General features: G+C 53.3%; 1 protein-coding gene across 1 annotated transcript; it reads left to right on the forward strand.

Moving 5' to 3' along the window:
• Positions 1-9,662: 9,662 nt before the first annotated feature.
• KCNF1 (potassium voltage-gated channel modifier subfamily F member 1) lies at positions 9,663-11,347 on the forward strand (the record flags this gene model as incomplete). The annotated part of the gene is made up of 1 exon (XM_082672655.1): positions 9,663-11,347. One exon carries the CDS (start codon positions 9,663-9,665, stop codon positions 11,145-11,147), a length of 1,485 nt encoding a protein of 494 aa, XP_082528781.1. The 3' UTR covers positions 11,148-11,347.
• Between the last annotated feature and the right edge of the window lie 2,410 nt (positions 11,348-13,757).

Below are 13,757 nucleotides of genomic sequence, written 5' to 3' on the forward strand. Positions count from 1 at the left end.
CCCTCCTGAGACAAGCCAGATGTGGAAGGGGTGATGGCCTCCACCAGTCTGTTGAAAGAGCCAGTTAGTGATAAGAGCAGTGCAGATGAGCTAGGTCAGGGGCTCTGGGCGGGGAGGGAGTGCTGGGTGCTGTTGGCTGCAGGGAGGTCAGCCAGAGATGAGAGGATCTCAGCTGCCGCTAGGCAATAGGGAACATTTATGCAAATTAGGAGAAGGCGCCACCTGTTTCCCACTCCCCACCTGGATGGACCCATCCCCGCAGGCACAAGGCTTGGTGTGTACAGAGCCCTTTTGAATAAAGAAATGGTGCCCCCTCCCCTGGGCAGAGGCAGCCCTGCCCTGGGGATCATGGCTTGGCGAGGGGAGCATGGGCTGGCTTCCAGCCCCTCTGCCAGGAGCCTTGGTTCTGGGCACAGAATGCAAAATTATATACAACAGCCCTGCTCCCAGACTTTGCTCAGAATCCTGGAGCAAACCTTGGCCTTGGAGAGAGTCAGAGAAGATAGATATGGGGCATCTCAGGTGGTCCCAACTGTGGGCCACACGGCATTCATGGGCACCTCTTCTGTCACCCGCAAACCCAAAGCGGTTTAAGCAATAAGGAAGTGGATTGGCTCACTGGACTAGCAAATCCAGATGGTTCAGTCTTCAGAATCAGTTTGATCTAGTACTTCATCAGTCCAAGGACATTTGTGTCTGTCTCCATTCTGCCATTGACCATGTCTGTTTCAGTTGAAGGCTGGCTCTCCTCATGGTTGCAAGGTGAATGCCAACAGCTTGCAGAGGAACATGCTTCCACATCCATGTCCAGAAGGAGAGGGAGCTTCTCTTGCCTCATCAATCAAGCAAAAATCTTTTGCTGCCCCTTGATTGGAACAACTTAGGTCTCATCCAGTCTTCATCACCATGGCCAGGGGAATACTCTGAGAAGTTTGGAGCTGGGCCGCTTTTTTTTCCTCCTGAAACGATAATGGGGACGAGGGAGATGTATGTGTCAAGGGGGGGATGTTAGTGGGTTAGAATGATTGGGACTCCACTTTGAGGCCGAGGGTGGGGTCATCCTATCCAGACTCCACAGTTACTACCTCCTGGTGGTGGGTGTGGAATGAGAGCTGGAGAGTGAACGCAGCGAGTGATGCCGTGTTGGGCACTTACGAAGGCACGTGAGCAAAATCTGGACGTAAGCATCTCCCCAGTTCCTGACTTCTCCCTGCTACTTTCTCTGTCTGACTGTGAGCACGTTGTTATAGACAAGGACGTGAGAACTCATCTACTGGCACTGGCAAGCAAACCAGTTTGAATCTGCTTTCTTAGGTCGCATTTCGATCTCAGTATTATGAAAGACGGGTGTGATGATAGCAACTCTTTACATCCTGGTTCACAATGTGCTTTCCTTATTGCTCCACATGACCACCTGCTGGAGGTCTAGCGGGCGTTTTCTCTGTTTCGTAGAAGAGGCAGCTGAGACTTCAGAAGGCAAAGTGACATGTCCAAGTTCACACAGCTACAAGATGGCAGAGGTGGGACTCAAAGCTTAGTTTTCTGAGAGAGATCCAACCTCTTGCCTAGAGAGATATTGCCCTCATGGTCTCGGGACGTGGAATGACTTCACTATCAGGAAGTGGCAAAAGGCCTCTTTTCTTCCTGAGAGTTTTCCTGTTGCACCACTCCCTCCTGTTCCCTGCAGGTCATGAGCTCCCCACCACTGGAGGCATCCAAGCCGAGACTGAGCGCCTGCTTGGAGGGATACAGTGGATAGAAGGTTGACCTAAACAATTTGAGTTTCCTTCCAGTTCTGAGGTTCTGGGGCTCCAAGCTCTCTGGAAACCTGCCACCTCCCAGGGTCCATCTGTACACACGTGAGGTCCTATTTGCTTGTCATAACCACATGAAGAAGAACTTTCTGTTCCCCAAAGGGCCCTGGTGTGACCAAGGCACAGGAAGCTCCCGAGGACACTCAAACCATATACATTTGGTGACTGCATGCTGATCTGGAGGAAGGCACTGAGCTCATGACGTCATGATTATTTGGTTCTCTTGTACTGAAACATCCCACGAATGACCGTAGTTATCAAGTCCTGCCTGTCATGACACTTTCTTCAAAACGTGAGAAGGTGTTCCTGAATTTTTTCTCCTTCCTCCCATCCCCCTTCCTCGCCCCTCTCCATTCCTCTTCCCGCTCCACTTCCAGTTCACATTCAGCCCACACCACTCTGCACTTCCCACATCATGCCCTTTCTCTCCTCGTTTGACCCCGTAATGTCCCCTTCTTTCCCAGTCTCTGGCCAGGAGCAGAAATGGGGCCAGGGGCACCAAGAGACAAGCATTGGTCAGATGTTTCCAGGACAGGGCCCTGAGCAGCTCGAATACGTGTTAATGTCCGGAGCTGAGCCGAGGCCCGTGGCCCTTTGCTGAATTCCACGGTGGAAGAGGGGGTGTAAGGAGAGGCTGGCTGTCTCCACGCCTGAGGTTCCCTTTCCCCTGTGCTGTGCGGGCGATCACAGATTTCCTACACGGCAGCCAAGTTCAATGAAAAGCACTGGCTCGGACATATACACCCAGATAGATTTGTTTTAAAATCACTAGCTATTTACTTTTTAAAAATTTAATAAGCTTTATTTTTTTAGAGCAGTTTTAGGCTTGTAGCAAAATTGAGGGGAAAATATAGAGAGTTCCCACATACCCCCTGCCCCTACACAGGCACAGACTTCCACTGTCCAGATTCTCACTAGAGGGCACGTTTGTTCCTAAAAATGAACCTACACTGATACATCATTATCACTTAGAGTCCAGAGTTTCCATTAGGGTTCACTCTTGGTGTTATACACCCTGTGGGTTTGGACAAATGTGTAATGACATGTAGCCACCATTATAGTATCATACACAGGAGATTCACTGCCCTGTAACACCTCTGAGCTCTGATTCATCCCTCTCCTCTCCAACCCTTGGCAACCACTGACTTTTTTTACTGTCTCCATAATTTTGTCTTTTTCCAGAATGTCATAGAGTTGGAATCGTACAGGATTAGTCTTCTCAGATTGGCTTCTTTCACTTAGTAATATGCATTTAAGTTTCTCCCATGTCTTTTCATGGCTTGAGAGCTCATTTCTTTTCAGCAATGATTGATATTCCATTGTCTGGATGTACCACACTTTATTCATCCACTCACCTATTGAAGGACATTTTGGTTGAGTCCAAGTTTGGGCAGTTATAAATAAATCTGCTATAAACATCTGTGTGCAGGTTTTCATGTGGATATAAGTTTTCAACTCATTTGGGTAAATACCAAGGAGCAGTTTTTTTTTTTAATTTATTTATTCACTTATTTAATTTTTGGCTGCATTGGGTCTTCGCTGCTGCACGCGGGCTTCCTCTAGTTGCAGTGAGCAGGGGCTACTCTTTGTTGCGGGGCGCAGGCTTCTCATTGTGGTGGCTTCTCTTGTTCCGGAGCACGGGCACTAAGCGCGCGGGCTTCAGTAGTTGTGGCACAAGGGCTTCAGTAGTTGTGGTTCGCGGGCTCTAGAGCGCAGGCTCAGCAGTTGTGGCTCACAGGCTTAGATGCTCATGGCATGTGGGATCTTCCCGGACCAGGGCTCGAACCCGTGTCCCCTGCACTGGCAGGCAGATTCTTAACCACTGCGCCACCAGGGAAGAAGCCCCAAGGAGCAGTTTTGTAAGAAACTGACAAACTATCTTCCAAAGTGTCTGCACTGTTTTTCCCACCAGCAACGAATATTGCTCCACATCCTCGTCAGCGTTTGGTGGTGTCGGTGTTTTGGATTTCGGTCGTCTTCTAGGTGTGTAGCGGTATTTCACTGTGGTTTTAATTCACAAGTCTCTAATGACCTGGGATGTGGAACACCTTTTCATGTATTTACTTGCCATCTGTATATCTTCTTCAGGGAGGTGTCTGTTCAGGCCACTTGCTGGGATTTTGATTGGGATTGCACTGACTTACAGACCAAGTTAGGAAGAGCTCACATCTTGACAAAATGAGTCTTCCTATCCATGAACATGAACTACCTTTGCAATTACTTAGTTCTTCTTTGATCTCTTTCATCAGAACTTTATAGTTGTCCTCATACAGAGCTTGTACAAATATTTGTCAAATTTATACCTAAGTTTTTCATTTAGGGGGTGCTAATTTAAATAGTAATATAAGAGTGTATGTTTAAGTTAATCAAAGGGAAGATTCTTCCGGGCTGGTCTGGCCTATTCAGGTAGGCCTCTTAAAAGAAGACTTAGGCCTTCACTGAGATCAGAGAGGCTCTAATGCTGGCCTCAAAGAAGATTAAACCTCCATGAGTTCTATAGTTGCAAAAACATTAATTCTGCCGCATGAGCAGGGAAGAGGGTCCTGAACCTCAGATGAGACCCCAGCCCCAGCCAACACTTTAACTGCAGCCTTGTGAGATCTTGAGCAGAGGACCCAGCTAAGCCTTGGCCAGATTCCTGACTCATGGAAACTGTGAGATAACAAATGTTTGCTGAATTTGTGGTACTCCGTTAGACAGCAGCAGAACAAATACACCATGTACAGCACTGGCTTTTGGGAAATAGGGAAGTTTGGTGTGCAAAGATGAGGCTCTCACATTTTTTGAATTTTTACAATGAATATGTATTAATTTTGCCGTTAAACAAAAGGAAAATGCGAAAGGACTTGTTTTCAAAAGAATTTCCTTCTCCTTTTACACTCCTTTTAAAAAGCAAGCGCAAAAGCAGACAGCATCCCCCCACCCCCACCCCCACCCCCTGTGACTGTTCCATGCACACAGCGAGGCCTGAAGCCCGAGAGTCCCCCTTTGTGTTCTCACTGCATTTTTATTTCCCTAAGAAAGTCAAAGCAACTTCATCTCAGGCCCAGAGGTGGTCCTATCCCAGCCTCCGGGGCAGCATCGTGCATCCAAAGTCTTTGATATCTTTCTACACACCCGGGACATGCAGCGGCTCTGTCACATACGCAGTCTTCCCACCCACGACCTGAGCTGGATAAGTCACAGCTGAAGAGAGGCGGGGGATGGGGCAGGGGTGTTCAGACCCAAAGGGACATGCCCACAGCAGGACTGGACCCAGGAAGTCAAACTCCCCTTCCTTGCTCCTTCCCTCCTTCCTCGTTCACATTTTCAGCATCTTATAGTCCGTAAAGCCTATTCATCCCCATTATTTTATTTGTTCCTCATAAGATCTTGTACTCAGGAAGGAAAGGTCACGAATTCCATTTTGCAGGTGGAAAAACTGAGGCATAGAAAAGAAAAAAAGAAGCTCAGGAGCTGGGGCAAAAGAAAAAAATTTCCTGATGAATCCATTTTTCATCATTCTCTTCTCTACCCCATTCTCCATCCAGCACCTCCTCCCACCCCGCTGGCCTCCTGCACTTGCCTTCCAGGCACAGTTTATTCAGGCAGGAGGAGGAGAGCTGAAACTTCTGGTCAATCAACTCCTCAGCTGGGTGCACAGCAATAATGAAATGTAAATTTTTGATGGAGTACAGAACTGAATCTTAATGAAAGGCATTATTAAATTCAGCAAAACACAAAGAAATTTTAACTGAACAGAACTGATTATTCCATTAAAAGGTAATAGATTGCAGCTTGCCTATTTCGGTGTCTAGACAAATCACTTAGATGCACATGTGCTGGTTTTAATTAGCGTCATGGAAATTAAGCATTCCGTAGCCTGAAATGTTATTGATGAACAAATAAAAATATTTATTTAATAAAGAAAAATACAACTCAAACAATTACTTCCCATAATGCCTAAATAGATTCTGTTTTTTTCCCTTCCCTGTTTAAATGAAAAACCCACATGAATCAAATTGCTGCTTCATCTTGTGTCTCACAGAAGGTTTTGTGCTCCCCCAGCCCCCCATGATATCACAGAATGTACAGTTCTAATAGGAGTCCTATGCGAGACCGAACAAAGCACAGAGAGAAACTTTCCATCTTTAGCCAAAAATCCAGACTTTTGCCCCTGGTTTAATCCTTCAGGAAATTCTCAATGGATCTAGGCTCAAATTTCTATGTATCAGTGACCTTCAATGAAAAGGCACAACTAGATTTTTTTAAACCTATGGTATCTCAGCTAAGCCGTCGCAAAATTCAGACAGGGTCTAGGGTTCAGATGATGAAGGGCTGTATCCAGAGCCTTGAGGAGGGGGAGGTCTAGGGAAGACTTGGCAGGTGTGAGGGAAGAAGGGGGATGTATTAGTCTGCTCAGGCTGCCATAACAAAATACTCCTAGCAGCTGGAAGTCCAAGATCAAATTCCTACTAGAGTTTCTGGTGAGGCAGGATCACCAGATCCTGGATCGTAGATGGCCACCTTCTTGCTATGTCTTCACATGGCCTTTCCTCTGTGAGTGTGTGCAGAGAGAGAGAGAAATCTCTCGTGTCTCTTCTTATAAGGCCACTGATCCTATTAGATTAGGCCCTCACTTGTTTTAACCTTAATTATCTCCTTAAATTCCCAGTCTCCAAATACAGTCACGTTGGGGGTTATGGCTTCAACATATGACTTTTAGAGATACATGATTCAGTCCATACAGAGAAGGCAGTAGGGGCCTGGGGAGGGTACTGGCTGAAGAGGAGCCCCAGACCTGACCTGTAAGTGTTGCTCTGGCCAGGTGAGTGGAGGCGGCCCAGGAGGATGAGGGAGGCTTGGTGGGATGAAGGGGAAGGGCATCTGGGGCTCAGGCATGGCAGTCGCCAAAGTTCTGAGGCTTTCAAGGGTTTGAGAAGGAGTCTAGGAGTCTGGGGCATAGGGCACGCAGGTTTGGAGGGGCAAGTGAGTGCCGGCCAGCTCCCCTCACTCAGTGATGCTGGGTGGCTCCCCACGGAGCAGGAGTTTACACTCCCACCTTCTCCTCTGCCTTCCGGCTTCAGCCTGGTCTCTTGTCTCCAGCAGGAGCCTTCCTCCCTGCCTTGTTTTGGTTACCAGCCCTCCAACTTGCCTTGATCCATGATTTACAGCTGTTTCTCTCCCATGCCCCGGTCGTCAGCAGTCGTGCTCCGTTCTGGGCTACTGGGGGACATTTTCTCTGCTGTATTTTGCATCTGCATCCCCCTCCTGTCCCACTGTCGCTCGCGACTAGCTTCCTTCCCTGCAGCGGTCTGGGATTTGCTGAATGGACGGCGTGCTGGAAGAGATTTAAGCCATACTTATGTTTACCATGTCTGACGTACTCCGATGTTTTCTGTTCTATATTATCTCAATAAAAATGCTGGTCAGTACTCAGTAAATCGACCGCACAACCAACCAACTATTGCTCATTAAGCTTAGACTAAGATGCAATTTGAATTTGACCCTGGAAATACTAGGGAGCAACCGAAGACAGCTAAGAAAGGAAGCAATGTGAGTAAGGCCTGGAAGATGGATATGGGGTGTGTGCAGGGGGTCGCCTGCTGCACTGTATCAGACAGAAGACTTGGCCTGGGGTCAAATCCCAGCTCCACCTCTTCAGCTATGTGACCAGGACAGGGGAGGCGAAGCGTGTAGGCTGGGACAGCAGGCTCTCAGGGTTCCGACCCCAGCTTTGCCATCTGCTGGCTGAGTGATCTTGGTAGGTTACCTGACATCTTCCTTCCTCAGAGAGATGTTGTGAAGATGAAATGAGAAGAGTGCACGCGCTCAGAAAGTGCTCAGCTCGTGGTGCACTTATAATAACTGTTATTTTTACTCAACCTTTCTGGATCTCAATTTCTTATTCTGTAGTAACACATCAGAGCTTGATTTTAAATGGAAACAAAATAAAATCTGTGAAAAGAAGTTTCTCCAAACTATCTTCATGTGATGTACTCTAACATATTCAGTTTTATATGATCTCATTAAAGAAAAAAAAAAAAGAGTACTGTCAGTGACCCAGCCTATAGAATATATGTATTTTTTTCTTTTCTTTTGGGGGGTGGGTCTTAGTTGCAGCGTGCAGGGTCTTCATTGCGGCATGCGAGATCTTTAGTTGCAGCAGGCGGGATCATTTTTTAGTTGTGGCATGCGGACTTCTTAGTTGCGGCATAGAGCAGTTTTAGGTTCATAGCCAAAGTGAACAGTGAGTACAGAGAGTTCCCAAATACTCCCGCCCGTGCCCCCCATTCCTTCAGCCTCCCCCACCAGAGATACCTCCATTACAATCATTGAACCTCCACTGACACATCATTATCATCTGGAGCCAATAGCTTACACCGGTGTTCACTCTTGGTGTTGTTCATTCCACGGGTTTGGACAAATGTGTGATGACAGGTATCCACCATTAGAGTGTCATACAGAGTAGTTTCACTGCCCTAAAAATCCTCTGTGCTCTGCCTCGTCATGCCTCTCTCTAGGGTATTTTTTTAAACACAGTCCCCGGGTCACAGATGATGCTCAGTAGTTCGCAGTGTAGAAGATGCCGCTGGGAGCTGTTGCGATGGCTCAGGCAGTGGCTGCAAGTCTGGAAGACAGGGGAGGGTGTGGAACATTGTGTGGGAAGGGCAGAGCGGGGGGCTGGGGAGGTGGGAGCTTGGGGGCTCAAGGCTCTGGAGGCCGGTGGTGGTGGTGCTTGTCTGCAGAGAAATGGGAAGCAGCGGACCCCGAGGACTTAAAGGCAGAATTTCGATCCGCTAACCGGCGCGTTGTCAATCGGCCAGGACGGCGGGAAGCTCTGGATGAAGAGGAGGGCACGCTGGGCTCTACTCCCATTTCACGGTGTGACCTTGGGCAGTCCCTTCTCTGCTACCCGGGGCTGGACTGGCTGTCCCGGTCGGACAGTGCTCGGGTGGAGGCCAAAGTGCCGCCCACGGCAGGGCGGCGTTAGGGGGAGTTAGGGAACCTGCCGGGACCAGGCAGGATCGGCCGGCCCGGACGCGGGAGCCGCGTCTGAAGGGCTTTCTTGGGCACGCTTTCCGGCGGAGCAACAGGCGGCCGTGTTCACTCACCATCGATCTTCTGGACACAGCAGGGAGAGAGAAACTTTCCAGCCAGCGCCGGCCGGCCTGCCGCTTCCAAGCCCGGGGGTCCCGGGCCCGTGGGTGACCTGCGGCGCCGGGAGGCGCGGGCAGTCGCGCGGCAGCGGCGGTGGCCGGCGCGCAGCTGTGCCCGTCTGCCCAAGGGTTAACCCGTTCCCCTGCAGCTGCCGCGCGTGCCTTGCAGAATTTCACCAGAAGAGGGTACAGTTTGAAAAGCTCCTGACGTCAGGCTGGAATTCCTATTGTGTTTGGAACCGGCTCGGGCACAGCAAGCCCAAGTTGCTCTCCGCAAACCTCGGCGGGCTGCGTGGGGCCGGCGGCCGCGTGGCACGTCTCGCGCCGGGGTCGCACGCGGGGATCCGCGCGCCCGGGGACGGAGGACGGTGCCTGCTGCCCACGAGGGGACCCCACTCCCGCCGGAGGCCGAGCCGAAGCGGCGGATTGCGCCACCCGGGAGCCGGGGTGAGCGCTCGGGGCGAGGCCGGTGGCCGCGAGAGCCCCCCGCCGGCGCGCCCCAGCGCCCGGATGCCCGCCCGGAGCCCCGCCGCCAGGCGCCTGCCTCCCCCGCGGCGCGCCCCAGCCCGCTGCCGCCCGCTGTGACCGCGCTTCCAGGCAGGCGGGCGCCTGCCGGGCTTCCTCGAGGGCCGCGCAGCGGCGGGACCCGCCGGACCCCGCGGCGGCGGCAGGGCGCGGAGCCGAGGCCGCGCGGGCACTCGCCGGGAGAATGGACGGGGCCGGGGAGCGCAGCCTCCCGGAGCCGGGCAGCCGGGGCTCCCGGGCGGGAGACGACATGGAGATCGTCGTCAACGTGGGAGGCGTGCGGCGGGTGCTGTACGGAGACCTCCTCAGCCGGTACCCCGAGACCCGGCTAGCGGAGCTCATCGACTGCTTGGCCGGGGGCTACGACACCATCTTCTCCCTGTGCGACGACTACGACCCCGGGAAGCGCGAGTTCTACTTCGACAGGGACCCGGACGCGTTCAAGTGTGTCATTGAGGTGTACTATTTCGGGGAGGTCCACATGAAGAAGGGCATCTGCCCCATCTGCTTCAAGAACGAGATGGACTTCTGGAAGGTGGACCTCAAGTTCCTGGATGACTGCTGCAAGAGCCACCTGAGCGAGAAGCGCGAGGAGCTGGAGGAGATCGCGCGCCGCGTGCAACTCATTCTGGACGACCTGGGCGTGGACACGGCCGAGGGCCGCTGGCAGCGCTGCCAGAAGTGCGTCTGGAAGTTCCTGGAGAAGCCCGAGTCTTCGTGTCCGGCGCGGGTGGTGGCCGTGCTGTCCTTCCTGCTCATCCTCGTCTCGTCGGTGGTCATGTGCATGGGCACCATCCCTGAGCTGCAGGTGCTGGACGCCGAGGGCAACCGCGTGGAGCACCCGACGCTGGAGAACGTGGAGACGGCGTGCATCGGCTGGTTCACGCTGGAGTACCTGCTGCGCCTGTTATCCTCGCCTAACAAGCTGCACTTCGCCCTGTCCTTCATGAACATCGTGGACGTGCTGGCCATCCTCCCCTTCTACGTGAGCCTCACGCTCACGCACCTGGGCGCCCGCATGATGGAGCTGACCAACGTGCAGCAGGCGGTGCAGGCCCTGCGGATCATGCGCATCGCCCGCATCTTCAAGCTGGCGCGCCACTCCTCGGGGCTGCAGACCCTCACCTATGCCCTCAAGCGCAGCTTCAAGGAACTGGGGCTGCTGCTCATGTACCTGGCCGTGGGCATCTTCGTCTTCTCGGCCCTGGGCTACACCATGGAGCAGAGCCACCCGGAGACCTTGTTTAAGAGCATCCCGCAGTCCTTCTGGTGGGCCATCATCACCATGACCACGGTTGGCTATGGTGACATCTACCCCAAGACCACCCTGGGCAAGCTCAATGCAGCCATCAGCTTCCTGTGTGGGGTCATTGCCATTGCCCTGCCCATCCACCCCATCATCAACAACTTTGTCAGATACTACAACAAGCAGCGAGTCCTGGAAACGGCAGCCAAGCACGAGCTGGAGTTGATGGAGCTCAACTCCAGCAGTGTGGGCGAGGGCAAGACAGGGGGCTCCCGCGGCGACCTGGACAACCTCCCGCCAGAGCCCGCCGGGAAGGAGGGGCTGAGCTGGAGCAGCCAGCTGAAGATCTCCCGCAGCGACACCTTCATCCCCCTGCTGACCGAGGAGAAGCACCACAGGACCCGGCTCCAGAGCTGCAAGTGACAAGGGACGACCTGCGCACAGACGGACTGGGCTGGTGGATAGACGGATGGACGGGTGTGACAGGCCTGCCAGTGACTGCCCGGGAGGGGCCGTCCTTTGTCCCCCAGCCCTCTCCTGAACAGAACTCTGAAGGCCCCCTTGGGCACCTCTGATGAGGCCGGGTAAGATCCCTTTGTGTTTCCGGCTGTCCAGGGGCCGGGGGCGGGGGCAGGGGCGGGGAGGGGCGTCCAGGGATCACTGACAGTGTGGGGTGATGAGGGCTGTGGTCTGGCTGATGGCAGGCGCCCTCGCCCAGTTCTGTATCTCCTTCAATAAAGCCTGCTGCTCTCTGCGCCCGCCTGTGTTGTAGGTTCTGTCACAGGCTGGCCGCTCTCCACCCTGTCCCCCGCTGCACCCCCCCCCACTCCCAAATGTGGCTCAGCCCCTCCTGGGAGGTAGGTGTGCAGCCCAGAGGGTTTATTTTTAGCTGAGGGTTAAAGAAGGGCTCATACGTAGGTTCAGCCCAGGGAGCTTTGCCACAATCCAGGAGGCTCTGTGCGTCCTGTTTCCTTCTGAGGAAAAGCTTACTCCCGGGAGAGGAAGAATTCACAGAACTGGGAACACCAAGCAATGGGGTTATCATTTCTTAATCACCTGTGCAAGGCCCTTTTCACAACTTCTTTCCATTCCTTCCAGCAATCCTGCTAGCTAGGTAGGCCCCCCCACTTTAGACAAGAAGAAACTGAGGCCCCAGGGCACACAGAGCAGGGATTCAGTCCCGGGTCTGATGACCCCCAAAGCACATTCATTCTCTTTGATGTGAGGAGGTCTTGGGACAGAGGCGTGTGCTTGGGCCATGAGGGGAGGGTCTGCAGACCAGGAGAGGGGGTGAGCTTCCTCGGGGTGGACGTGCCTGTCTTCCAGCTCATCCTTTCTCCTAGAACCAGCACTTCTGAGGTATCAGCTGAATGCACAAACCTGAGCCCGCTCCGGGTGGCCCGCTGCCAGCCTAGTCTGCGAGCCCCCGGGGCACAGACACAGACAGGCCTAGATTTGAATCCCAAGGAATGGGGAGGTGATCTCCGAGATGCCTTCTAGCTTAAACACTGTTCTCTACCATCCCTCCCTTACCACTCCCTTACTTGCTGTGTGACCTTAGGCCCGTTGCTTAACCTCTCTGATCCTCATTCTGATCAGTTATTAAATGGAAGAATTACTTCAGGGAATCACAGTGCTTAGCACAGTGCCTGGCACATAGTAGCTACTCAGTAAACGGCAGGTGTTTCCATTACTGTGTGCTGGGAGAGGGGTGAGGGGCACAGCTTCCCACTCTGGCCTCCACAGGGCTGGGCTGGTATGCAGATGGGGGAGCGGTGGCCACAGGGCACTGTCACACTGGTCTTAGTCAAAGGCAGTCCCCTTGGCACGGAGTTGGTCCCAGCAGGCCCCCTCTCTCTGGCTTTCCACCTTCCACAAACCCCAGAGCTCTGTTCCTCCTTCCCTCCTGGGGCAGCTGGTACAGGAGCCCTCTGAGGGGAGGGGGAGGTCTAGGAGGAGGGGGAGGGGACGTAGTCCCTGGTCTGCACCATCCTGGGCAGGTCTTTCCTTCTCTGGGCCCTGGTTTTCCCATATGTATAAAGAGGGATGCTTTCCCGGGGCCCCTTCCAGGATTTGCAAGCCTAGGGCTGCGGACGTGTTGGGTTGGGGACTCCAGGGGATGGGAGGCTGCCATGTTGTAGGGGCCTTGAAGGGAGGAGAGAGTCAGAGCTGTCCCTGTGAGGTGCGGGGCCCTGAGCCAATGTTGTGCACCCCTCCCTCACACGTTTCTCCAGGGAATACTGGGTCAGGTGACCACGGAAGGCAGAGGAAGAGGTGGGCCCAGGGCTGTGGGACTCAGTGGGAGGGAGGAGAGGCTCGGGAAGAGGGGATTGTTTGGCATCCCTGGGGCTCAGTGGGGCCTGCTGAATGCGACTGAGTTGGGTGGGATTGCCTCTCTCTGTCCCCCTGCCCCCAGAGTCCTCGGGAAGCCCCAAGTCTGTGCTGGCCTGAGAACTCTCAGCCCAGAGCAGGGAAGAAGTTCGGGGTTGGAGAGAGTCCAGGAGGTGAGGCACCTTCCCTACTATTCACCTGGGGTCAGGGGACAGCGTCTTTTTTTTTTTTCCCACGCCCAGTGACTTCTTATGCGATCTTAGTTCCCTGACCAGGGATTGAACCCAGGCCCTCGGCAGTGAAAGTGCTGAGTCCTAACCACTGGAGCACCAAGGAATTCCCCCGGGGAGAGTGTCTTTACTGCTACAAAAACACTCAGAGCCCATCTCATCCACCCTTAGGAGGAGACTGACTCCCAAGAGGGTGAGCAGTGTGTCTGAGCTCTTCCGTGAATTAGGCTTATACAGGGTCCTGGTCCCAGAGGAGCTCAGAGCGTGACATGCATATAGAGCGACGTGCTTTGTTGTGGACGAGTGACCAGAGAGCTTTTGGAGACAGGTGGAGGGGCTGCCCTCTCTCCCTAGGGATCTTCCTGGGGCACAACAAAATCAGCTGGGGAGCTTTACGAAATCTCAGTGTTCAGGCTGCACCCACACTTATTACATCAGAACCCCCGGGTGACACGCAGGCATCAGTATTTTT

This window comes from Grampus griseus, assembly GCF_964374135.1.
Source record: "Grampus griseus genome assembly, chromosome: 15".
NCBI lineage: Eukaryota > Metazoa > Chordata > Mammalia > Artiodactyla > Delphinidae > Grampus > Grampus griseus.